The sequence below is a fragment of the Lupinus angustifolius genome, chromosome LG08 (genome assembly GCF_001865875.1).
Source record: "Lupinus angustifolius cultivar Tanjil chromosome LG08, LupAngTanjil_v1.0, whole genome shotgun sequence".
Classification (NCBI taxonomy): domain Eukaryota; kingdom Viridiplantae; phylum Streptophyta; class Magnoliopsida; order Fabales; family Fabaceae; genus Lupinus; species Lupinus angustifolius.
The window spans coordinates 24,389,843-24,413,625 of NC_032016.1; the positions used below are offsets into that span (position 1 = coordinate 24,389,843).

General features: G+C 35.2%; 4 protein-coding genes and 1 long non-coding RNA gene across 11 annotated transcripts in view; 3 read left to right on the forward strand and 2 right to left on the reverse strand.

Moving 5' to 3' along the window:
* Positions 1 to 15,962, forward strand: LOC109355447. 4 transcript variants are annotated; one of them, XM_019598619.1, is made up of 8 exons: positions 1 to 197; positions 351 to 430; positions 561 to 655; positions 1,312 to 1,420; positions 1,996 to 2,009; positions 2,343 to 2,444; positions 2,521 to 2,675; positions 15,950 to 15,962. In XM_019598619.1, the coding sequence occupies exons 1-7, from the start codon at positions 16 to 18 to the stop codon at positions 2,653 to 2,655; spliced, it is 717 nt and encodes a 238-aa protein (XP_019454164.1). In that variant the 5' UTR covers positions 1 to 15; the 3' UTR covers positions 2,656 to 2,675; positions 15,950 to 15,962. The 4 variants fall into 4 exon arrangements, with proteins under 4 accessions (XP_019454164.1, XP_019454163.1, XP_019454165.1 ...); XM_019598618.1 differs by lacking the exon at positions 15,950 to 15,962 and having other exon boundaries at positions 2,521 to 2,911; XM_019598620.1 differs by lacking the exon at positions 15,950 to 15,962 and having other exon boundaries at positions 1 to 192; positions 349 to 430; positions 2,521 to 2,782.
* LOC109355448 lies at positions 1,552 to 2,011 on the reverse strand. Its single transcript, XR_002108662.1, has 2 exons — positions 1,751 to 2,011; positions 1,552 to 1,688 (listed from the first exon to the last, which is right to left on the reverse strand). It is a non-coding gene; the product is annotated as an uncharacterized LOC109355448 (long non-coding RNA).
* LOC109355445 (B3 domain-containing transcription factor VRN1-like) lies at positions 3,640 to 6,915 on the forward strand. 2 transcript variants are annotated; one of them, XM_019598613.1, is made up of 5 exons: positions 3,640 to 3,917; positions 3,954 to 4,047; positions 5,235 to 5,901; positions 5,996 to 6,195; positions 6,271 to 6,915. In XM_019598613.1, the coding sequence occupies exons 2-5, from the start codon at positions 3,988 to 3,990 to the stop codon at positions 6,625 to 6,627; spliced, it is 1,284 nt and encodes a 427-aa protein (XP_019454158.1). In that variant the 5' UTR covers positions 3,640 to 3,917; positions 3,954 to 3,987; the 3' UTR covers positions 6,628 to 6,915. The 2 variants fall into 2 exon arrangements, with proteins under 2 accessions (XP_019454158.1, XP_019454157.1); XM_019598612.1 differs by having other exon boundaries at positions 3,644 to 4,047.
* LOC109355446 (transmembrane protein 45B) lies at positions 8,307 to 9,872 on the reverse strand. 3 transcript variants are annotated; one of them, XM_019598616.1, is made up of 2 exons: positions 8,846 to 9,872; positions 8,307 to 8,681 (listed from the first exon to the last, which is right to left on the reverse strand). In XM_019598616.1, exon 1 carries the CDS (start codon positions 9,746 to 9,748, stop codon positions 8,846 to 8,848), a length of 903 nt encoding a protein of 300 aa, XP_019454161.1. In that variant the 5' UTR covers positions 9,749 to 9,872; the 3' UTR covers positions 8,307 to 8,681. The 3 variants fall into 3 exon arrangements, with proteins under 3 accessions (XP_019454161.1, XP_019454162.1, XP_019454160.1); XM_019598617.1 differs by having other exon boundaries at positions 8,307 to 8,469; positions 8,842 to 9,872; XM_019598615.1 differs by having other exon boundaries at positions 8,307 to 8,672; positions 8,816 to 9,870.
* LOC109355443 (serine/threonine-protein kinase SMG1-like) overlaps positions 14,354 to 23,783 on the forward strand; it is a 16,109-nt gene continuing 6,679 nt past the window's right edge. Inside the window, exons 1-7 of the mRNA XM_019598610.1 lie at positions 14,354 to 14,722; positions 14,811 to 19,770; positions 19,865 to 20,053; positions 20,931 to 21,045; positions 21,232 to 22,282; positions 22,760 to 23,207; positions 23,639 to 23,692. Of these exons, the coding sequence (XP_019454155.1) occupies positions 14,469 to 14,722; positions 14,811 to 19,770; positions 19,865 to 20,053; positions 20,931 to 21,045; positions 21,232 to 22,282; positions 22,760 to 23,207; positions 23,639 to 23,692 (7,071 nt within the window). The 5' untranslated portion in view covers positions 14,354 to 14,468. The remainder of the gene's footprint in view (positions 14,723 to 14,810; positions 19,771 to 19,864; positions 20,054 to 20,930; positions 21,046 to 21,231; positions 22,283 to 22,759; positions 23,208 to 23,638; positions 23,693 to 23,783) is intronic.

Here is a 23,783-nt window from a genome sequence, read left to right on the forward strand (position 1 = left end):
AACACCAACATTAACATGAACATGAACATGAACATTAACATGAACATGAACATGAACATGTCCTCCAACTCCAGTTCCATTACACATGGACTTGCTTCTTCCTTCACAACTTTCCCAGTTACTAGAACTACTCATTTTCTTCTCAATCCAAATGCAAAACCCCACACCATTTTTTCTCTCAACCTCTCCATCATGAGGTACACAAATTACTACTTCACTTCTTTCTTTTACTTACTACTTTTTCCTTATCTGCTCACCATTATTGTTACTATTACTAACTCTTCATTTTTTTATACTCATACACTATCTGCATGTTTCATTTATTTTACTTTCATGTTATTTCCTTCTAGTTCATATATTCTCTATAATCCAACTAGGACAACTCTCACACTCAGATCCCTCAATAAGCCAATTTCAGCTATTAACTCAGGTGATTTTTTTAACCCTTTTTTCATTGCTGGATTTGAAATATATAGTGGAGTTTTTATTCTAAGTAAAGAAAATGGGTTATAATTAAGTTAAGTGCTTAACTAGTATTATGTTCTTGCTTTGTTTTGTAGGTTTAGAAGCATCAATTACTGATTCCAAGGATGATTCAGTCACCATAACAGATGCTAAAATAGTTGCAGAATCCGGAGATGAAAATAAGACACAAGTGAGGCCGCAGCAAAAACTGAATTTTTTAAATTTCATGTTGCCATACTCTATCTTAAATTATATCTTCAGTGTTTTTATATTTCTGTTGAATTTTTCTTATGTCTCATGTCTTTCTGGACATAACCATCTTTGCCTTCTCGTATCGAGTAGAATGATCAATATTTGTGTAGAAAAAAACCATATTTTCCCGCAGAGGATTATATAAACTCTTCTACTTGATATACTGGAGAATTATTAATTTTACTAATAAACTTTATCAATTTGAAGCCTTTAAGAACTAGGATAGACTTGAACCTTTAGTAGTGTTTTGTTTAAACAAACAGTTCAATGGTGAAGTTAATGTTGCTTTACACATCTGAATTGATTGTTATCCACACACTATGACTTATTATGCAATATGCAGCTTCATATATACACAAAATGTGACCAGACATATAATCAACAAAATGAGGCCAGACTATATACTACAACTAGCCTTTTCTTTTTCACTTTTCCCTCCCCCTTTCATTGTGTAGTATTCTAACCCAATTGTGCTATAATAAGTTACTCCACAATGCTTTCTTTTGTGGTAGAGTAATTTGATGCTTTCATTTTCTTGTATCCTGCTGTTTTTGGGCTTGATGTTGTTATACTATCTTGTGGCATAAATGGCAGCTAAGAGTAGACTTGACCGGTGATCAAACACGAAAGATATTTGACAAGATGCTTGTAAAATTGGGTCGTACTGCTCCACCTGTTCCTGGATTCCGCATGCGAAAAGGAGGTAAGAAGCTGCAAAATATATTAACACTGTAACTTGACATGTCCATCGATTAGTAGTACGTCTTTAGCTTTCATGCCCAAATTATCATCTCTGGTTTCCCAAAGTTTGTCTTAATAGTGGACCCTTTTTTATTTGCATCTCATATTTTCTTGATCGAAAAAGGATTGTGAAATGGCTCCTGCAATATCCTTGGCATAGGTGGTCTTGATCTTGGTTTTGGCTTGAGTGCTTTACCAAGGTAAGCCCATTTTTTCAGTGAGAAATCCACCTTCTGAGAGTTCTCTGCCTTCTACCCTCTCCTCTATTGTTGTCATCTGTCTCTGGCACCACACATGCAACCCAATGCTGAGACTAAGGAGAAAAGAAAGGAAATCAGATTTCCATTTTACTCTTCACAATTACATCGAGAGTCGCTGCCCATAAATTTTGTACTTGTTTATTGCCATAGCTGTGATTTTACATGTGATCTATTCTCCTGTTCATCATAGTTCAGTTATTATTTTAGCAGCACAAGAACTTACAGTTCATGAATTTTAACCATATTACATTGCGCCTGTGATGTGCGACTGCTGCAGGAAAATCATCGAAGGTGCGTGCTTTCAAATCAAGCTTTCATGTTTGGTGAATTATTATCTAGTATCTTCTTTTAAAATCTATAAATTATTCACTCATTCTTCTGTAATATTGTTATTGGCATCAGTATAATAAAAATATGATTTTGTTCGATGACATATATAATTAAAATATATGGGGTTGATAAAACTTGGATGATTCATTTTTTCTATCAATTGTCCTTCTCCAGACTCCAGAAAGGACTAACGAGTAATCTTTTAATATCGATGAATGCAACGAAACTTCGATATACCATCATCACATATGCTGTAGTTTTCTTGAATATAACATGGTTAGGAAATCCATGCAGATCCCAAAAGACTTCCTTGTACAGATGCTTGGGGAAGAACGTGTCACGAAGTTTGTAATACAAGAAATACTGAATTCTACCATGGCTGATTATGCAGAAAAGGTAAGTAGTTTATACCATTTCATATGTTGCTGTCATAGATATAAACTTATTTCCACATTCCATGACCCAATACCAGGAAAACTTGGATGTGAAGGACAGGAAGATAAGCACTACTCAAACAGCAGAACAACTCAAAAAATCTTTCAAACCCGGAACTGAATTCGGCTTCAATGTTATAATTGAGCCTGAAAACTCACAAGATTCTAGTTAACTTTGCGGCACGGCGAACTTGTTACAAAGGATCTAGTGGTTTAAGGCTAATGGGGCAACATGAGATGTCTCATTCGAAATTGTTATACAGCTTGAAGAGTTATTTTAAGGTTGAGTTCAGTGTACTCATAAAAATGGCCTTAAATATGATACATACTTGAAATTTTGTATGAAGAACTAATCTTTAAATTGTTCATCTTTATTTTAAGGTGATAGTGTGATACCAAACTCAATCTAGAGTGACTAGTTATTGCTTTCTAGTGTTGTGAAATATCTTCTATACCTATATGTTTTTTCATACCACATATGTCTACATATCAATCTTCCTTGGTATAGAATCAACATAATTACATGTCTTGGGGAGAGACTAAAATTAATTCTTATAACATTATTCAAGTAATTTTTGCTTTTAAAATAAAATAATTTTCATATACATATCATGGTGGAACCTTGACATCATGAAGAACTCTTTCTCTTGATAGCAAATTTATTAATTCCTTGTATTTTGTTATACATAGGAAAGCTAATTCCTTATCATTTTTTTGGTACATTGGAAAAGAAAAGAAATAAAACAATTTCTTATCATTTGTTTGGTACTACTAAGGGTTCCTTTATATAAGAAACTAATCTTTTTGGTTCATCCGCACAAGTATCACTTATAGGAATTGAACTCTGAACCTTTTAGTCATTTTAAGGATCTCGTGTGGCCTTAGCCTACTAGACCAACGCATTGTGGTAATTCCTTGTCATTTGAGAAAACGTTTATATATTACTAAAAAAATATTAAAGATTTTATTAATAATTAATAATGTAAAAAATAAAGGGTCTATTTTTTGGTACATAAAAAAGGAAGGATATGGAAATAATGCCTTCTCTTTATGAATTGTCGTTTTTCTTTTATAGGGTTTAAGGATATAAATGGAAGTGTCCTTGGCCTTTATTTGTTACCTCTATTGTTGAAGTCCAAAACTAGAATTAAGGAAAAACATAGGGACTGAAGATGAAAAGTGCCACTAAAGTGTACAACTCACTCACTTTCCTCCAATGTCTAAACTCCAAATACTTTTAGCAAGACTGTGACTCACTGAGTCCTTGACTCGTTAGGTTCTAATAAGGTTTAGGATTAGTTGAGTTTTTTTGTTTGTTTATTTTAAGGTTTTAAAAAAAACATTGTTTGAGTAAAAGACAGAGAAGGTAGTGAAGTAGATTTGTAAGGTGAAGAAATTCCAATAGCTACACTACAAAGTTCTCAACTTTGAATCAAAGGGTGAACAAAAAAGAGGATCAAATGATTTGAAGCTTCGATTTTTTTGGTTTCATAAACACTCAGAAAATGCCGCACCCTTCTTTCTTCAAGCTTGTTCTACCCTCCACTCTCCAAGCCAATCAAATGGTACATATTTTTATACCCTTTTCTCTGTAATTCTATGTTATTCTTCAAAGTTTTTGTTTTGGCCTTTTTTTACATGTGTTGAATTTTGCAGTGGTTGTTCCTGGGTTTATTAGAAATTTAAGTGAATTAAAAGAGGGCTTGTTAATATTTCCTGTTCTTGATTTTTTTTACCCTTTTTATGAAGTAGTTGTGCATGGGCTTATGAGAAATTTATGAGTGAAAAAAATGGATCTTTAGTGTTTATGGGTCTTGCTTTTCCTTTCATCAAGTTTTGATTTTGTAAGATTTTTTTTATGAACTTATAATTTATTTATAATTTATTTATAATTTTTTTTATGAATTTATAATTTATTTATTCTCTTCAGTGTTTTGGTTGGCTAATTTATGTCTCTTTCCAACAGTGTGCACACATATAAGCCTTTTAATTTTCTCTATATTTCTAATTGAAAAAACCTCCAACAAAATTGCCAGAAATCTTATCTCTTTATTGAACACTAGCAATTTCTTTGCAACTGTTTCTAGTAAGGAGGAAACACTTACATGCAGTGAACTTATGCCTTTTGTTTCCTATCTACTGAAACTGGTTTCACATGTTGCACCTATTCACTGATACTTGAACTGAGATAGGAAGAACTTTAAGTAAACCTACACCAATGCAAGGGGATTATGTTAAAAGTGATAACTGGAATCTTTCAGGTGTCTATCTCTGTATTTTGCCATTGACCTTCATTTGTCCTTCAAGTATTTAATGGAGTTTGAAAAGTGCCATTACTCCGATGTTGGTTTACCTGAACTAGTTAAAACTTAAAAACAAATTCTATAAACATAGAATTTGCACTTTTAGAATGAACCAATGTTTTTTAGATCATTGTTTGGGTAGCCTTCAGTTTGATGACTCATTAATGAAGCACTTTGAATCTTTGATGATTCTCGTAAGTTGCCATGAGGGCGCTCGCTGAGGGGCTCTTCAACAGGTTTTATCATTTTTTGATTGATGTGGTCCTCTACGAATTATACCTGCATTATTTTTCATGTGGGCATTTAATGGTGATGGATGGGCCACAGTGAGCCTAATATCTTCATTAATAAATGTTGAGTTTTTACTTCTTAGAGTTAAAAACATTATCATTGTGATGGAAAGCATTTCCCACTATTGAAAGTAACCTAATTTAATTTTTAAATTGCAGAGGATTCCAGATGATTTTCTGAGGAAATACGGGGGTGAGCTTTCTGCAACTGCTACTCTATCTGTTCCCGATGGTACTGTCTGGCACATAGGATTAAAAAATGCTGACAAAAAGTTTTGGTTCCTCGATGGTTGGCCAGAATTTGTTCAACGCTATTCCGTTGGTGTTGGATACTTGTTAGTGTTCACATATGAAGGAAAGTCATCTTTCAATGTTCATATATTTAATTTGGCTACTTCTGAGATAAACTATCAGTCAGCCATACAAACTAGTACCGAAGGGAAATACTTCATAAATTGTCTCAAGTTTTTTGAAGAAATGGAAGATGAAGACTCTGTTGATTTCTTCGATTCACCTTCTCGCATTACTTCTGGTTCTTTGCAAAACAAAGTTTTTCCTGGATCAGTAGATATCAAACCTGGCAAGAGCAATACTCCTCCAGCATTGCAGAATCTATTTAATGGCTCGAAACTTAATAGCATAAACTGGGGAGAGGGTGAGGATACCCTTTCATCGAGAGGTGCCGGTTTACTAGACAGTCGGTTTACCAGGGATATAGGTCTTCAGTTTAATGAAGTTGAGTTTAAAAGGTCTACTGAAGAATTGAAATTACGTGCTTCTGTTGAGGAAAAGGTTATAAAACCTGTGAGAAAGAAGCGGAAATCAGGTCATATTATGCTCTTATAACTTAGTTTTTCTCTATATGATCTGGTTATCTCAGCATTCAATTTTGTGGTTTAATAGAATTTATGCAAATGCAGAAGGCCAGAAACCCTCTATTGAACATGAAGAGGAGACAGAAATGCGCAATAGATTTTATGAAAGTGCTTCTGCAAGAAAAAGAACCGTGACAGCAGAAGAAAGAGAACGGGCAATCAATGCAGCAAAAGCTTTTGAACCAGATAATCCTTTCTGCCGGGTTGTCCTGCGACCCTCCTATTTATATAGGGGGTGCATAATGGCGAGCCCTTGGACTTACCACAAAATACATTTTTTTGTTCATCTTGCATGCTAAATTCTTCTTTGTGTTTTGCAGTATTTGCCATCATGCTTTGCAGAAAAACAATTGAATGGAGTTTCAGGATTTATTAAACTTCAAAACTCGGATGGGAGACAGTGGCTGGTTCGGTGCCTTTATAAGGGAGGTAGAGCTAAGTTTAGCCAAGGGTGGTTTGAATTTACATTAGAGAACAATATAGGGGAAGGTGATGTTTGTGTGTTTGAGCTGCTTAGAATGAAGGAGGTAGTGCTCAAAGTTACTATATTTCGTGTCGTTGAGGATGTTGGTTTGTCGAGCCCTCCTTTGCAGCAGAACCAAAATGTGAGCCCACCTAAACTGACGAACACTCTCTTGCAGCATCACCTCACCCCAGTTAAACTTGCTAGAAACTAGTACCAGTCTTTTTCCTGTGTGGTCAACTAGCTCATGCTTCTGTTCCACGTGATTAGTTATTCACCTAATTTCTTGACTTGGAAGTTAGATGTTTTTATGACCATAACCATGCCATGATTACTATGGTGGAAATTGGTTATTGTAGTTTTTGTTACTTTCTTTCTTGTTTGTAACATGGGTTGTATATAGAGTTGTTCAGTATGGTTGATCAGAAACCAAGACAATGCATGTCTATTGCAGTTTATGATACAAAAATCTTAATCTATCTGACTTCATATTTTTCTTTTCTAGTGGCTTGTTTGCTCCTTATTTTCTCCCATTATTTTTATTAATACCCTATAAATTATGCCTCAGAATGCTCATACAAATATGCTTTCAGTTTCTTGTGGCTTGATTCATTCACAATTTTTTTTGAAAGGCATAACTTAATGTACATATCTTCAAGGGAAATGTTGTATTTCACCCTCTTTCTATATGTATTTTGGAAGTTGAAACACAAGGTAAAAAAAGTGATAAATATGTAAGCAATAATAAGTACATTACCATTTTTGTGGGCATGCCACCTTTTTATGTGCTGAAGTCAAAGAATTTTCAAGTGAGAGATTTGAATAATGGAGAAAAGGGTGAAACTTTAGCTGATGAAGATAACTAGCAACCTTCACATGCATGCAAATTGCTCATCATACTACTTCAAAAATATTAAACAGAGCAATTGAAAGTTGCTTATGGTGGTTGAACTTGAACCATTGTTTTCAAAATGCCTTGATCCATGGCATTTTATAAACTGAAGTTTGTGTATTTGAGTTGAATTAAATAAGAGAAAAGGGTCAAATGCATGTGTTTAAGGGTGAAGTTAATGACAACTTATGGAAATAGAGTATCCTTATTGATGATTGATGAGCTTATAGGTCACTACTGCATATAACACATTCAGTTTCCAAAAGCAGGAAACAAGTGCCACCATATGAATTACCAAGTTAAGAAAAAAGAGAGTGTGGCCAAGAATAGAAGAGTGGCAGAGCCATAAGTGAATTAAGTGTGCATGCAAAAATAGCATATAGGAGTCAACTTCTCTTCTTGATCAGCATCTAAACTTGCACACCACAAAGTATCTTCCCTCCTATAACTTTCTATTTTTCTCCTAATTTTCAGAGAACAATGGCAACAGCCTCGGCGATGATATCTTCGGCAACAATCACTGTGGTGGGAAGTTCCACAGTAGGAAGCATCGGTGGAAGAGGCTGCTGAGTAAGAATCTCATCAACTTCATTTGATTCATATATTTATCTTAAATTAAAAATAGCACAGAAATTAAGTGTGATGTATGAATTGTTATTTGGAGATAGAATTGTACACAATTTTGTGGCTTATAGCACATGTGGAATGTTACTGAGATAAGGACAAAATGTCCTTTTGGAGGACTTGAAAACTACCTTAGTTCACTATAAGCCTATAAACTTGTAGTCTAAATAGGAAACCAATTTCAATTGCCATTTTTATTATTATGATATTGAGCATGCAGACAAGTGCTACTTCTAGCAATTTTATTGGTATACATACTTTCATTTACTCAATTTGGGAAACAGAAAAGGTTACTCCATCCCCTTTAGAATTTCATCCTTGTAAATAGTATGCATATAGGGAGAGAAAGGCCGAAATTTTGAAACACGAGATCGGAGGAAAGACCTCTAAGTTTTATTTGGTTATCATTGCAACACAAAACTAAACTGATGCATATAAAACATCCATCATAATTTATAAGTCTGATATCAACAGTCCCATTGATTGAAAGTAATGGACAGGATCTGTAGATAGCATGCTTCTTACATATATTGCAAGAACTTACCCCAAAAGACAAGTAATTTTAGACACCAGACAATTTAAAACTATACAAACATTAATATCTGGTAATTTTGTTTAAGATTTCCCAACAAGTTATGAAGTGCAATATATTGTTGGATACTGCATCTACACGAACATGGACTAGTATAAAATATACTATAGCTTGTTGCATTTCATAATCTAAGGTCTGCTGTATATACTTCGGACTTTAAGGATCTCTTTGCGAGTTAAGTTTTGGAGGGGAACCACGGGAAAAGGGAGACTTGAGAGTTGTGAAATACACTGGTGAGATGACTCTAAAGCTTTCTCTTTCCCTTCCTTCCTCTCCAAAACACAACTCGCAAACAGACCTTAAAAGGGCGAGCACGTGATCTGTTTAACAAACTGTGGTGGAATATTTGGCCTGCTGCTTGAAACCTTCATCGGCCATAGTTGAGTCTGCACCTTTCACCTGAAGTCTCTCGTATTCCAACCTCTCTATGATGGTACATTTTCTAGACAGTTTCAAGCAAACAATTCCTGCAAATATCAGAATTGCAGAAAGGATCCAACTGAATTGTAAATTGGCTAATCCTCTAGCCCGAAATTCCGCCTCCTTAGAGCTACAAGTAACTGCTCCAAGCATGTCATTGCCACTCGCCTTGGCCAAATTCATTGCACATCCTTCAGGGACAAATGCAGGAAACCACAGCGCGAACCCCATGTTTAAGAACCAACAACCTTGGAAGATGACTGTAATAGCGAGAACAAGAGCCGCAGTGAAATTATTTGGGAAAGCAGTTGCAGCCACAGCTGCTACAAGTGAGACAAGCACTATGAGTTGCAGCAACCAGTGATAATGGCCTTCAAGTCCAACATGGTCTGTAGAGTGAAAGTGGAGTAAGAAGAGCTCTTGACTAAACACTGAGGATACAAGGGTCCCAACAAACCCGGAGAAGAGGTCAAGTGAATCAGACAACTCGGCCGAGAGGGAAAAACCAGCAAATAAAGCAAGGTGTATGAACATAGTTGCATGCTCAAAATTATCAAGCTTAAAAGCATATTGGAAATGAGGGAAGTCTAGAACTTGCATGAAAATCGCGAGAACGGAGAAGGATAAAATGGAAACAAGCTCCAAGTGTTTAAGTCTAGACAGAGGGGTGTTAAACTGGTACCAGAATCTTACAGTGAAGTTGGCAGGGCCCTTCACAAGGTAAGATTTGATGGTGTTTATAGTATGCCATAGGCCGAGAAGGATCAGTGCTAATGCCGGTATTATATGTCCTACAAGTGTGCCCATGACAATGTTTTTCTTCAGAAGATTTTGAGCTAGATTTGTTCACTTAAATATATGAAGGCATTGCAAAGATGGTGCATATTACAAGAAAGAAAGTGCTTTATATGATTTATCAGTCCATGCATTTGAGTGAGTGCATTGTACATGTATTTCCACAAACATAAAAAGGAGTCTATTATGAGTAACATATCCTGAAAGAAGATGAAAATGTGGACAGCACTTTCATAAGGAATAAAAGTAACCACCAAGGTAAAGGTTCAGAATTTAGAAACTATACGCACTCTAATTGGAAATCCTCATCAGAGTTGAGATGATAATACAAAACTCCACTATCAAAAAAGAAGCCAAATATAACATCAATCAGTACATGCAAACTTCCCTTTCATAGTGAAACAGAAAACTACCACTAGCGTTAGTGGTTGGCTTTTTGCATTGAGCCATAAAAGCAAAATGTGTCACTAACAAGTGGACAGTGAAATTTGTCCAATAAGTTTGTGCCTCATTAAAATAATCTATTCTCCATTCATATCAAATTCACGTAAAAACAAACATGTTGATCTAATTGTATAAAATTTCATTAAATTCTCAAGCATTGAATTAAGCCAAAAGTCAAATATTCGAGTCTGTGAAATGATATTTATTGACAGAGAGTCACATAGTCCGAGAGAAAATAGTTGTTTACATTGGATAATTGATGTACATAGTATAATTATTTTTGTATTAGTTGATAATTCTGGAATGTGGTCCTCTATTAGAAAGGTTGAGGTCTCACACTTAAAAACAGATAGAATCATACTTTATATTGCAAAATTAAATAAGATTAGGAAAGACAAATAATATTAGAATTACTACAACCACAAGTGATTGGGCATAGTGGCATATTGACTCCTTTATTTAAAGTTTAATTGTAGTTTTCATTCTTTATTAAGCAAAAGTTTAGTTTTATTATAAGGTGTTAGAAGTTAGGACACGATTTAATAATAAGACGAATAGAAAACTGCATTGGCCAATGAAGGAATTAGAAAATAATACAAACAAAGGTTGGTTTAGATCTACTATCTCAAACTATGTCTAAATGTTTTAGACCAAATATTGAAACAAAAACATAATGAATATTTAATTTTTTTTAATTAATATGATATATTTTCATTGATTTATGGTACAGTTTGAGACAATATAATTTTATTCAAGATTCGACAGCTATTTCCAATACAAGATAATCCATCACGGGTTTATCTTACGATGTTATTGTAACCTATCAATGGAAAGTTAAGTGCCTTTATCAATTAACAACAAATTTAGCATTCTATCCTCCAATGAAGTGGTGTAAATTAGGCCAACATCTTTTCATACAAACAAAATAATAATAAATAAATAAGTAAATAACAAAGTAAGCAACATGAAAATATAAAATATGTATGAACCGAAAATGTCATTGTTTTTACACTATATTATTGACATATTAATTATTAATAATTTTTAAATTAAAAAAATCATGTATGTTAAAATGATATGAGTATGAAAGAATAATCTTCTTGATAAATTAAGAAAAATAAAAAGTTTAAAGAAAGAGAAAAAATGAGATAAAGAAAACTTCTCATAATTTCTCAATGAAGATGTGAAAGAAGAAAATACAAGAGTTTATATATAGAAATTACCCTCAACATTATCTAGTTAATTTATTTTTCGTTTTCAAATAGTTTGCTCTTTTTCTCTTCCATGTAAATATTCTTTAATTTATTGTATAATAAAAATAACTAGCAATGTTTGATTTATTTTATTAAAAAACACACAATTAGTGTTTCAGTTCAAAGTAGAATGTGCTACCTAGTGCTGTTAGAACTTCATATTTGCAAACTAAAGTCTCTTATATTAGTTTGACCTCCTCATATGAAACTTGAATTATTATTTTTATTCTATTATATACCATTTGAGGTATCAATTGTCCATTTTCTTTGTAGATATGAGATTTATTAGTAAGTGTTATTGCATAACAACCACATTAAAACACCAATCAAAGAAGTTTGGTAAAGGAAGAAGAAATGTATAATACAGAAAAATAATATGTTAAAAAGTTTCTTCAGTGCCTAATTGAAGAAATTTAAACTTAGTTGTGCAACTAATGGAAGCACATCTGTTGTACCACAAATTATACCGCAACTTGTATCGTTGATTGGTTGAAAAAATATATTTAAGTTAAAAAATTAATAATTAATTATTTTTTTAATCAATCATAACTGGACATACAGTGAAACAACTTGTAAGACAATATATATATATATATATATATATATATATATGTCACATTCACATATACATAGTGGAGATCATACACACACAATTTAACTAAGAATGATTTATAATGGAAACATTGTCTCCTTATAATTCATTTTATATGGTTCTTTAGCTAGTGAATAATAAATCATCATATCATTGAATCCAATTGCTTTTTTATGCAAAAGATGTTGACTCAACATGTATTGAGAATGACTAAACTCACCAACATGCAATCAATAAGCCTTGCATGAAAGAAGCTTGACGGAGGTGAGATGTGCACATCTATTGTCTCACACTTAGTATTACGACTTTGTGATTAGTTGGAAAAAAATATATTTAAATTAAAATTAATTTTTAAGTAATTTCATGACCAATTATAAGATTATGACAGATAAAATGATATTAAGTGTGAGATAACAGATGTACAACTCAAGATGAGAGACAAATATGCAATATAAAAGGATATGCAATAAAAAGGAACTATATATATATATTACTGGTTACTCCATCTACTCTTGTATGGGCTAAGAAACAAGTTTATAGTTTATCAAAATTCATAGACTTTATTACAGATGTTGTATTTGTGTTTGATCTTATTTAACTGTGCGCATAGATAAAATTATTTTCATATGTTAAGTGTCATTTTTTATCTCTTGCAAAACCTTAACACACATATCCATTATTAGGTGAAAGTAAGCATTTCATTTGTAAAATGTATACATTAATAATGTAAAGATTTATATACATGCATTTTATCATCTGCCGTTCATTTAGATTATTTTTTCTGAAAAGTCAACAATAATAAAAAATCAATGACAGTATATAAAATACATACACTGTCAGTGTATACATTTTTTCTATTGAATGAAAGAGATTGATATATAGAGCACTTAGTATCATAATAAATGTAGAGAATTAGATATATAAAGTCTTACTCATCTTCGTATCACAAAGCACTTACCTTTATGTCAAACTAATTACCTCAAGTGCTGACACTAAGACACTAATCAAATAATAAAAACCATGAAAACTTAGAATTATTTAAGCAAACGATTATATATTTAGATGGATAATAAACATTGTTCTTAATTCTATGTGAAAAAGAAGCCCGAATTGGAGCATTAACTTTTTTTTTAAATCTCAAGTGGAAACACCCATAAACAATTTTTTGAAGTATGCTAGTGCTGTATGTAGTGCATAATTACCATTAAAAAAATTGAAATAAAAATCAACAACCTTACAACAAAACAAATGAGCTAGGGCAAGTTATACTTTTTCAATTTAGAAAAAAGATGTATACATTAATAGTGTAAGAATTTTTTATACTATCACTTCATTATCTACCATTCATTTCTAATTATATTTGACTTTTCAGAAGAAAAAATAATTCAAATGAAGGGTGAATGATGCACATAATTGATTACATGCATCAATATTACACTCTTTTCAATAACTCAATTAAGTCGTTCCTCATGTGCAGGCACATATTTGGTCAATAAATCAACTTGCACAGTAAGGATTAAGGAATTTAAGATTTTGTCAACACTCCATAGATAGAGCGCTTCAAAAACATTGTTTCCTGCTTGAACCACCTTGATACATTCAATATAAAGTCAATGAACACATTGTTTTTATTATGTAAAAATTATTTTTTATTAAATATCTATAGTATTTATCAGTTTTATATAAATATGTATTAGGAAATGGAGAAGACACGTTTATTCTTGCAAATGAATAAACTATAAATTTATCGGTTTTGAATAACTTAATCTGCATATCATATCAGAAAAACTCATTTTAAACTATACAATATATCAAAAAATAACACTATTTTTTAGATACTACCATTGTCAAATCCATAAATTAAACCACTAACATTTTAATCTTTTTGAAATGTAACATCTCCTTATACTTATTAGTAAAACACAACCATGATTATATCTCTTCATGGATATATAAATAGAAATTAAAATTTATATATCGTTAATATAAAGATTTATATATACTCATGAATACATCATTCACTATTTATTTGGACTATTTTTATGAAAAGTCAACAATAATTAAATATCAATTGTGAATGATATAATAACAGTATATAAAACTCATATACCATTAATGTATACATCATTTTCTCATATAATATATTGTTATGATACTATTCAACTTATGTAGATGATTATATCTATAGGAATTAATGTTGAGAGTGAAGATCCACTTACATAATTTTTTTTCCATACTAATCATCAAGATATCTAATTGTTAATATTAGATTAAGTGAATCCAATATTCATTAGTGTGATATAGATTATTTAAAAATGATGAGTTAAAGTATGTATTGTATTATTTTGATTGGCATAGTGAGAGAGAGGATGGAAGTGAAAGCAGCAAGAGAGATGAGAAGTAAGTTACAGAGTGCTCGTCGTTGTTGACAACAACCACAACGATGCAAGGTCTCCACCACCACCAACAACAGCTAGCAGCGCTTCTCTCCGCCGCTCTCCCCAAAGATGATATCTCCTCCTCCTCTTCCACCACCACCACCGCCACCACCACCACCTCTTCCACCAACGACCCTACCTCTCGCATCTCCGCCATCACTTCCCTCCACCGCGCCATCCTCCACCCTCACAACTCTCTCCTCATCACTCACTCCGCCGCCTTCCTCGCCCAAGGCTTCTCCCAGCTCCTCTCTGACAAGTAAGTTCTATTTCAAATCTCATTTCACCCTAATTTCAATCTCAATCTCATTTCACCCTAATTTCAATCTCAATTTCATTTGTAACAGATCATATGAAGTGCGTCAACTTGCGGTTACTGCATATGGTGCTCTCTGTGCGGTTGTTTCTTCAGTTCCCGTTACCTCTAACGCTAGACAGAACAGTGTTTTACTCGGAACCCTAGTTGACCGTTTTATTGGTTGGGCATTGCCGTTATTGAACAATGTAACTGCCGTTGACGGCACTAAGGAGTTAGCACTGGAAGGTTTGCGTGAATTTCTCAATGTTGGTGATGTTGTTGGAACTGAGAGGTATGCTTTGTCTATTCTCAAAGCGTGTCAAGTGCTCATCGAAGACGAGAGAACCTCCTTGACTTTGTTGCATAGGCTTCTAGCTGTTATTACTTTGATATCGTTGAAGTTTATTAGATGCTTTCAGCCTCATTTTACCGATATTGTTGACCTGCTGCTTGGGTGGGCTTTAGTGCCTGACCTAGCTGAATCGGATCGCCGTGTTATCATGGATAGCTTCTTGCAATTTCAGAAGCATTGGGTTGGTAGTTTGGCTATGTCGTTGAGGTTGTTGACGAAGTTCTTAGGGGACATGGAGGCCTTGCTTCCGGATGGAAGTCCTGGAACCCCACCACAGTTTCGGAGGCTACTTGCTTTGCTCTCTTGCTTTTCGACAATTCTGCAGTCTACTGCTTCTGGCTTGCTTGAGATGAATATGCTTGAACAGATAGTAGAACCTCTTAGCGCATTGCTGCCTCGCTTGCTGATGTGTTTGTCTATGATTGGGCAGAAGTTTGGATGGTCAGAATGGATTGAAGATTCTTGGAAGTGTTTGACTCTTTTAGCAGAAATATTGTGTGAACGCTTTTCGAGTTTTTATCCTCGTGCAGTTGATATCTTATTTCAAAGCTTGGAATTTGATGCAACCGGTCAACGGGCAGGATTTAAGAAGGTTACGTCTTTTCAAATTCATGGGGTTTTGAAAACTAATCTTCAATTGTTATCATTGCAAAAGCTTGGTCTGCTTCCTTCATCTGTGCGGAAGTTGTTGCAGTTTGATACTTCAATTTCTCAGCTGAGATTGCATCCAAATCATTTAGTAACCGGAAGTGCTGCTGCTACTTATGTGTTCTTGCTTCAACATGGGAATAAAGAAATTGTCGATGAAGCAGTCACCTCATTGATTGAAGAACTAGAGTTGTTGAAGAGTATGATAGGAAAAAACACCGGACATGCAGACCAGTTCAATTATGTCTTAGCTCCTGAAATATTTTCTAAACATGAATTATTTGCGTTAATCAAGTTTGATTTGAAAGTTCTGTCATCGTGTGTTTCCTTCGGTGGGGAAAACAATTTAATAGTCCAAACAGAAATTGATAACTTGAGTCTCAAGAGGTCAGAAAAGCTAGTGTCCTTTATTACAAAAAAACTGAATCCTTCTGAATTACCTATTCAGGCCTTCATGGAGTTGCAAGTCACTGTTTTCAAGACATTGGAGAGGCTAACTTCAGTTGAATTCTTAGTCAAGTGCTCCCTAAGAGAACAGAATTCTGACAAAGCTGGAGTTGACTTTTTGACCAAAAAGAATGAAGATCATTTCAGTGATGGGTTTTCAGCTGTTATAATTGAGCATTTAGATAAGTATAGCATGATGATTATAAAAGCTCTTCATGTTTCATCTCCTCTGGCAATTAAATTAGTAGTTCTAGATTGGGTGCAAAAGTTCTGTGAGAATGTTATGGCCGTCAATAAGATTTCAAGTGCAAAAGGTTTCATCTGTGAAGCATGTGGACATGCTGGTGCAATAGTGAATTTAGTTTCCTCACTTTTAGGTTGTGCATTTGAGAGGGAACCAGAAGTAAGATCACACGTGGCAATAACATTGGAGATGTTTATGCAAGCAAAGCTTTTACATCCTGTATGTTTTTATCCTGTAGCTGAAGTGATACTGGAGAAACTCGGTGATCCAGCTATTGAGATACGGGATGCATATCTGAAGCTACTTGCCCATGTTTTGCCTTCTACTATATATACATGTGGTCTCTACAATCACGGGAGATTTAGGTCAGTTGACCTTGGGTTTGGCAACTGTTCTAAGATGCACTGGAAACAATTATTTGCACTGAAGCAGCTGCCACTACAGTTGCACTCCCAACAACTTGTGTCAATCTTAAGTTACATTTCACAAAGATGGAAGGTACCTCTTTCTTCTTGGATCCAGCGGCTTATTCATAGTTGCCGGAGTTCAAAGGATGTTATTTTAAGTCAGCCTGAAGAAACAGGAAATTTCGGTGCTAGCTCTCAGTGGTTGGATGTACCAGTGGATGAAGACATACTTGAAAAAATATGTTCTGTCAATAATTTAGCTGGTGCCTGGTGGGCTGTACAAGAAGCAGCTCGGTACTGTATTGCCACACGTCTTCGGACTAACCTTGGTGGGCCTACCCAAACATTTGCTGCATTGGAGCGCATGCTTTTGGACGTTGCACACCTTTTACAACTTGATAATGAGCAAAATGATGGGAACTTAAGTATGATAGGGTCTTCTGGTGCTCACTTGTTACCAATGAGGTTACTGTTGGATTTTGTCGAGTCTCTAAAGAAAAATGTATATAATGCATATGAGGGGTCTGTCATTTTACCACCTGCTACCCGTCAAAGTTCTTTGTTCTTTCGAGCAAACAAAAAAGTATGTGAGGATTGGTTTACCCGTATATGTGAACCGATGATGAATGCTGGATTGGCTCTACATTGTAATGATGCTGTTATTCAATATTGTACACTGCGTTTGCAGGAGCTCAAGAATCTTTTTGTGTCAGCTTTGAAGGAAAAATCAAGGACTCAGGTAAACGACAACCTCCACAATGCTAGAGCTAGATATAAAGGAGATGTCTTAAAAGTTGTTAGACATATTTCACTAGCTCTTTGTAAGAGTTCTGAACCAGATTCTTTGATTGGACTACAAAAATGGGTTTTGATTACGTTCTCCTCCTTACTTGGGGATGAAAACCAGTCCTTCAATGAGTGTGGACCTGTTGCACCCCTTTCGTGGATACGTGGGCTTGTATTCCAGGCAAGAGGCGAGTATGAAAATGCTGCTGCGCACTTTACCCACTTGCTACAAACTGAAGAGTTACTCAGTTCTCTGGATTCTGATGGTATACAGTTTGTTATTGCACGTATAATCGAGAGTTATACAGCTATATCTGATTGGAAATCTCTTGAAACCTGGCTATTAGAGCTGCAACTGCTTCGTGCAAAGCATGCCGGTAAAAGTTATTCTGGTGCTTTGACAATGGCAGGCAATGAAGTTAATGCAATTCATGCATTAGCACATTTTGACGAGGGTGATAATCAGGCTGCATGGTCTTGCCTTGATTTGACACCTAAAAGTAATAGTGAGCTTACCCTTGATCCAAAAATAGCCTTGCAACGAAGTGAGCAGATGCTTCTACAATCATTGCTTTTCCAGAAGGAGGGAAAAACTGATAAGGTACTGCATGATTTGCAGAAGGCGAGGTCAATGTTGGAGGAACCACTTTCTGTTCTGCCACTTGATGGGTTAGCTGAAGCAGCACCTTTTGCTATTCAGTTGCACTGCATTACCCTTCTTGAAGAGGAATGCAAGCTTAAATCAACCCATGAGAAGGGCAAGCAACTTCAGTCAATGTTAAATTCACTTCACCCAGTACCATTTTCTATCAGTAAAATCCGTCAAGATTGTAATCCATGGCTGAAAGTGCTTCGAGTTCATCAAACCATTTCTCCAACTTCTTCAGTTACTCTAAAATTCTGCATGAATTTGCTGAATTTAGCTCGTAAGCAAAGAAACCTATTGTTAGCAAACCGTTTGAACAATTATCTCAAAGATCATGCATCTAATTGTACAGAGGAGAGGTACAACAACCTCATCTTAAATTTGCAGTACGAGAGCATTTTACTTCTGTATGCTGAAAACAAGTTTGATGATGCTTTCTCAAACCTTTGGTCATTTTTGCGTCCTTCCATGGTTTCTTCTGCATCCAGAATATCTGATGCTGATGAGAGAACTCTGAAGGCCAAAGCATGCTTGAAACTTGCAGATTGGTTGAAGCGGGATTATTCAGATTGGAGTCCAGAGAGTATTGTTCTTAAAGTGCCAGCAGATTTTGATATGGCTGAATCAGCTCCACCTGGCAGAGATGGCAATGAAGAAAATATAAACTGTAAACAGAAATTGAGTCTTATTACTGAGGAAATTGTAGGTACAGCAACAAAATTGTCTACTCAGATTTGCCCCACCATGGGCAAGTCATGGATTTCATATGCTTCTTGGTGCTTTAAGCAAGCCAGGGACTCACTCCTTGTTCAAAATGAAACTACCCTCCGCTCATGTGTATTTTCTCCGATACTTGTTCCAGAAATTTCACCTGAGAGATTCAAGTTGACTAAGGATGAGGTGCAAAGAGTTAAGTCGTTGGTTGTGTGTCTTTTTCATGACAATAGTGATATGAAAGGTTTCATAGAAGAACTGGAAGAGGGAAGCTTGTGGTTCGATTTATCTGCGGTGCACTCAAGTAATGGCAATCCTCTGACGACATTGGTTCGGCACTTGGTGAATATTATTGAAACTGCTGCAGGGGCACCAGGTACAGAAAACTCTGGTGGTGAACGTCTTTCAGCCATGGTATCTTCCCAATTGAGGATTTGTTTGTTACATGCAAATCTTGGGCTGGGACAATCTGACATAATATCCGCATTGGATGGTTTTGTTGATATTTGGTGGTCTTTGAGGAGGAGGAGAGTGTCACTGTTTGGACATGCAGCTCATGGTTACATACAATTTCTTTCCTACTCATCTTCTCATGTTCGCCATTGTCAAATGCCTGGTTCAGATTATGTGGCTTTGAAGGAAAAAAATGGCAGCTACACCCTGAGGGCTACATTGTTTATATTGCATATACTTCTCAATTACGGTGTGGAATTGAAAGATACTCTTGAATCTGCTCTTTCTGTTGTTCCTTTGTTGCCATGGCAGGTTGCATGCTAGATCTTGGGTTTTTACATTCTCTTCTTTCATTTTTTAAGGGGGGACAGTCTGGCGAAATTTTAACTGGAAGTTTCTTTTGTAGGAAGTTACCCCTCAGCTGTTTGCACGTCTAAGTTCTCATCCTGAACAAGTGGTTCGTAAGCATCTGGAAGGCTTACTGATCATGTTGGCCAAGCAATCTCCCTGTTCTATAGTGTACCCAACACTAGTTGATGTTAATGCTTATAGAGAGAAGTCTTCAGAAGAGCTTCATCATGTGCTTGGTTGTCTGGTAATGTGGAAAGTTCTGTCTGCATTGTGTATCTTATTTATATATATTTTACAGCAAATACTCTCTTCAATCTTCTTCTCAGAAGGTGATGGTTTAACTAGTCTGAGCTGTCCTGCTGGTTTGTATTTTAAAACCATGATGTGTAGTTAAATAATATTTTCAAAGTGCTAAATGATTTATAATAGTTTTGGTGTCGTGTATATATTTTAGAAGTTTTTGGATAAGTAGTCATTGGTTTTCTGTTGAATGTAGAGCTATCATACCAATCATGAACCTTAACCTAACTGCTTAAGCTTTTGGAAGAGGTGGTTATTGGCAATTTTTACCCCAAATTGTGCTGTAACATGAAAGCCCCAAATATAGGTCCCCTGTTCTTTATGTGGGTATTGAATCTGTCCATTGAACTGGAGATGATTATTCTTTTTTTCAGTAAATAGATTTAGAAGAAACAATTAAGTGAGTTAACATTTTGGTTTGAAGTGATGTGCATGGTGATTTAGCATTTTCTCATATCTTCAGCATTGTCGTGGTTCTATCAGTGTTGACGTTTGCATCCCATAATAGGTGCTTAGAACCTAGTAGCAACCTATCAGCACCATCTTGTCTCAATTTTGCATTATTGTCCTCAAAAGGGTTACACTGGAGTTATAAGTGAGTCAGCATATTTATCATAATATACTTATTAGTCTGAAATTGGAATCTGGAATGACAAATAGATAATAATATGGTTCAGTTTAATTGGTATCTCGATAGATACTCATTAGTTTGACTAATGCTTGAATTACTGTTATTGTTACTGACCTTTTGTTAGCTTTTGCTTGGTCAAAGTAGTGTATTGGTACAAACAATGATTAACTATTTTTTTGTTTCAATGCAGAAAGAACTTTACCCGCATTTGGTTCAGGATGTTCAGCTGATGATAAATGAACTTGGAAATGTTACTGTTCTTTGGGAGGAATTATGGCTCAGTACTCTTCAGGATCTTCACACAGGTTGCTTTCCTTGTTTTCAAACTCTTCTATTGATCATGGGATATTTTTTCATTGTATCGCGTTGAAGAACTAATGATTATTTCTTAAAAAACTACTTGGGGGGATGCATTTGAGAGTTTCTTTTTATTGCAGAGTTAGGATTTATTGTTGATGAATAGAAATGAGACTGACTATATTTTGTTGTAGATGTAATGAGGCGAATAAATGTGCTGAAAGAGGAGGCTGCAAGAATTGCAGAAAATATCACACTTAGTCAGAATGAGAAGAACAAGATAAATTCTGCTCGTTATTCTGCAATGATGGCTCCAATAGTTGTGGCTCTGGAACGTCGTTTAGCTTCAACTTCTCGAAAACCTGAGACTCCTCATGAAGCTTGGTTCCAGGAAGAGTATAAAGAACAACTGAAATCAGCTACTGTATCCTTTAAGACTCCTCCAGCATCTTCTGCTGCTCTAGGAGATGTTTGGCGACCTTTTGATAGTATTGCTGCATCCTTGGCTTCTTACCAGAGGAAGTCTTCAATTTCATTACAAGATGTTGCACCACATTTGGCTCTGTTATCATCTTCAGATGTTCCGATGCCAGGTCTTGAGAAGCAAATGAAAGTACCCGACTCTGACAAAGCAACTGATCTCCAAGGGGTTGTCACAATTGCTTCTTTCCATAAACAGGTCACTATCTTATCCACAAAGACTAAGCCTAAAAAACTTGGTATACTTGGTTCGGATGGTCAGAAGTACACATATCTCCTTAAAGGACGTGAAGATTTGCGCCTTGATGCTAGAATTATGCAATTGCTACAGGCTATAAACGGTTTTCTGCTTTCTTCTTCTTCTACATGTAGCAACTCTCTTGGCATTCGTTATTATTCTGTGACTCCAATCAGTGGTCGGGCAGGCCTTATCCAGTGGGTGGATAATGTAGTAAGCATTTATAGTGTATTTAAGTCTTGGCAAACCCGTCTTCATCTAGCACAGTTTTCTTCAGTAGGCACTACAAGTACAAAATCTTCAGCCCCTCCACCTGTTCCCCGTCCAAGTGATATGTTTTATGGGAAGATCATACCTGCACTTAAAGAGAAAGGAATTAAGAGAGTGATTTCTCGAAGGGATTGGCCTCATGAAGTCAAATGCAAAGTACTTATTGATCTCATGAAGGAGGTGCCTAAGCATCTTCTTTACCAAGAGTTATGGTGTGCTAGTGAAGGTTATAAGGCCTTCAGCTCAAAAATGAAGAGGTACATTCAAGGAACATTTAAGCCTTTATTGGTGCATTTTAGGGTTATATCATGCATAATTAAATTCCTTCCCAGAAATATGGATCTAGACTTTATTTATTTTGCCTTGTTTTTACCACGTCATATCTTTGGGCTTAGAACTGCTTTTAGACACAAGTCTACTTCAATTTTCACTTTGAAGGCTCACAAATTTTCATTGCTTAAAAACTTATCCCATACATTTGTTCCTTAATTCTTTGTGGAGGTAACTTAGTTAGCATGATGATCTTATTTTCATCCGGTGCCCAATACAAAGTTCTGTTTGTTGACTATTCTATTTGCATCTACGCCCAAACTTTTGCCTGGTATAAGATACGAGCATTTGCTTAGAGGCAAAAGTTTATGATATGCAAACGACACATTGCACAGTTAGTTTATTATTATTATTAGTGTTGTTGTTGTTGTTGCTGGTTTTTTCATTTTATTATCAATCTGCAGGTATTCTGGGAGCGTTGCCGCAATGAGTATGGTTGGTCATGTTCTGGGATTAGGCGACAGACATTTAGATAACATTCTTATAGATTTTTGTAGTGGGGATATTGTACATATTGATTACAATGTGTGTTTTGATAAGGGACAAAGACTAAAGATTCCAGAGATTGTTCCCTTCCGTCTTACGCAAATGATTGAAGCAGCTTTAGGGCTGACTGGAATAGAGGGTAGCTTCAGAGCAAACTGTGAGACTGTTATTGGTGTTCTAAGGAAGAACAAAGACATACTTTTGATGTTATTAGAAGTTTTTGTTTGGGATCCACTTGTGGAGTGGACACGGGGTGATTTTCATGATGAAGCTGCTATTGGTGGTGAAGAAAGAAAAGGCATGGAATTGGCTGTTAGCTTGAGTCTATTTGCATCACGTGTGCAGGAAATCCGTGTTCCGTTACAGGTAATTATTGAACTAATAGCTAATATGACTTACATTTAAGGAAGAATATGTGCCTGCATAATTAGATGAGCTACTTCCAAGCTATTATAATTCAAGTAGTTGGTAATTGGTTCAAGATGCACCAAGGTCCAAGACAAATGTGTGTATGCTAGCGTGTGTGTTCCTTTCAAGAGTTCGTGTAGGTTATTATTCTTGTGTGGTATATTTTAGAATTTGCATAATGTACTTAGAATAAATATGAAATTTCATAGTTTATTCATATTTGAATTCCTTGATTTCCTTTAACCTTTAATTTGCAAATTCAGTGTGAAAAATAGTCTAATGTAATTTAGCTAGTTGTTTATATGTGTGTGTATTCTCTCATAGTTTCTTGAGATCTATCTATCATATGATAAATAGCTGATCTTTTTCTCCCCCAAATTATTGAGTAGGAACACCATGATCAATTATTGATGGTCCTACCAGCTGTTGAATCCACACTTGAGGTATTGATGAAATGCCATGAACTTTCTTTGCTACACTTAAATTGTAGCTTTGCTTAGATTTTTTCAATCAATCATTTCTTCATTTGAATTG

Bases quoted from the DNA above. Each gene is read 5' to 3' on its own strand.
- LOC109355445 (XM_019598613.1), top strand. From the start codon at position 3,988: ATGCCGCACCCTTCTTTCTTCAAGCTTGTTCTACCCTCCACTCTCCAA. The intron at 4,048-5,234 runs GTACATATTTTT...TTTAAATTGCAG, and splicing joins CTCTCCAAGCCAATCAAATG to AGGATTCCAGATGATTTTCT. The intron at 6,196-6,270 runs GCGAGCCCTTGG...TGTGTTTTGCAG, and splicing joins TATATAGGGGGTGCATAATG to TATTTGCCATCATGCTTTGC.
- LOC109355447 (XM_019598619.1), top strand. From the start codon at position 16: ATGAACATGAACATGAACATTAACATGAACATGAACATGAACATGTCC. The intron at 198-350 runs GTACACAAATTA...ATTTCCTTCTAG, and splicing joins CTCAACCTCTCCATCATGAG to TTCATATATTCTCTATAATC. The intron at 2,445-2,520 runs GTAAGTAGTTTA...ACCCAATACCAG, and splicing joins TGGCTGATTATGCAGAAAAG to GAAAACTTGGATGTGAAGGA.
- LOC109355446 (XM_019598616.1), bottom strand. From the start codon at position 9,748: ATGGGCACACTTGTAGGACATATAATACCGGCATTAGCACTGATCCTT.